This window comes from Chelonoidis abingdonii, chromosome 11 (genome assembly GCF_003597395.2).
Source record: "Chelonoidis abingdonii isolate Lonesome George chromosome 11, CheloAbing_2.0, whole genome shotgun sequence".
NCBI classification, from domain to species: Eukaryota; Metazoa; Chordata; order Testudines; family Testudinidae; genus Chelonoidis; species Chelonoidis abingdonii.
In genome coordinates this window covers 22,140,187-22,141,346 of record NC_133779.1, presented here as the reverse complement: position 1 = coordinate 22,141,346, position 1,160 = coordinate 22,140,187, and the positions used below count along the sequence as shown (strand labels likewise).

Genomic DNA, 1,160 nt, shown 5'->3' with positions numbered 1-1,160 from the left:
TGGGGGGGCAGGGTTGGGGGTGGGAGTGGGGGTATCACTGAGGTGGTGGAGCATCTGGGGTGGGGGGAATCCAGGCCAGCAGAGAAGGGGTGGGCTGGGGTGAGGGGGGTCATGCCCCATACTGTGGGGGAGGGCATGAGTTTGAGCCACTGGCCCCCCCCCCCGGCATCTCTGACCTCCTGGGACCCTGGCTCGTCCCCCGACTCCCGGACTCCTGGGTCCCTCTAATGGGGCAGCGGGGGGTGGGTTTGGAAGGGAGCCAGCCACAGGGAGAGAGGGCAGGGATCAGGGGTGGCCCAGCCCCCTCAGTAACAGTCTCTCCCCCTCCCCAGCATTCCCCCCCCGGCACTGGGGCTGGCAGCGTCTCTGTGCCGCCCCCCGACCACTCCAAGCCCTGCTGGCGCTGTGCATCGGGCTCAGCATCGGGACCATCGTGCTGGCCATCAGCAGTGAGTGACCCCCCCAGGGATGTGCGTGCAAGGGAGTGTGAGTGTGTAAAGATGTAGGGGTGGAGTGTGCGAGGCTGGGGGGAACATGCAAGGCAAGGAGCACGTGTGCAAGGCTGGTAGTGAGCACTGCCAGGAGGGGGGAGTGCAAAGCCTGGCCCAGTGTGCAAGGCCTGGCCCAGTGTGCACGGCCTGGGTGGGCGTGCGAGGCCTCTGGCGTGGGCGTGCGTGGCTGAGGGGGTGCACAAGCCAGGTGGGCTCAAGCCTGCGGAGCCTAGTTCTCCATTTGCACGTCATGCTCAAGGATCCTCGTGCAGTCACGGGGCGCGGGTGCAACCCCCACCCCACCCCAGCATGGGGGGATGCAGGGGGCACAGAGGGAGGGGCAGAAAAAGGGGATGAGGGTCTAGAGGGAGGGGTCTTGGAGGCGGGAGTGGGAGGTTTTGGGACTGGCTCTCACCCCTTCCCTCCCACCCTGGCTGCCCCCCACCCCCAGACTCCAGGCTGGGCGCGGAGCAGCGGGGGACACAGGGGGCACTGGGCAGCATGAACCACAGCCTGAGTGCTGAGATCGAGGGGCTGGCACGGAGCGGTGAGTGGGGGGCGCAGCGTGGGGGAGGGGGATAAGAGGGGAGGGGGTTGGTGAGGAGAAGGAGCGGATGAGAGGGGAGGGGGCTGGTGAGGAGGACACTCCTTTCAATCTGAACCCAACGC

At 67.3% G+C, this 1,160-nt stretch overlaps 1 protein-coding gene across 1 annotated transcript in view; it reads left to right on the top strand.

The window, feature by feature from the left end:
- ASGR1 (asialoglycoprotein receptor 1) overlaps positions 1–1,160 on the top strand; it is an 11,383-nt gene that overhangs the window by 5,556 nt on the left and 4,667 nt on the right. The window contains exons 2-3 of the mRNA XM_032786455.1: positions 333–449; positions 943–1,038. Of these exons, the coding sequence (XP_032642346.1) occupies positions 333–449; positions 943–1,038 (213 nt within the window). The remainder of the gene's footprint in view (positions 1–332; positions 450–942; positions 1,039–1,160) is intronic.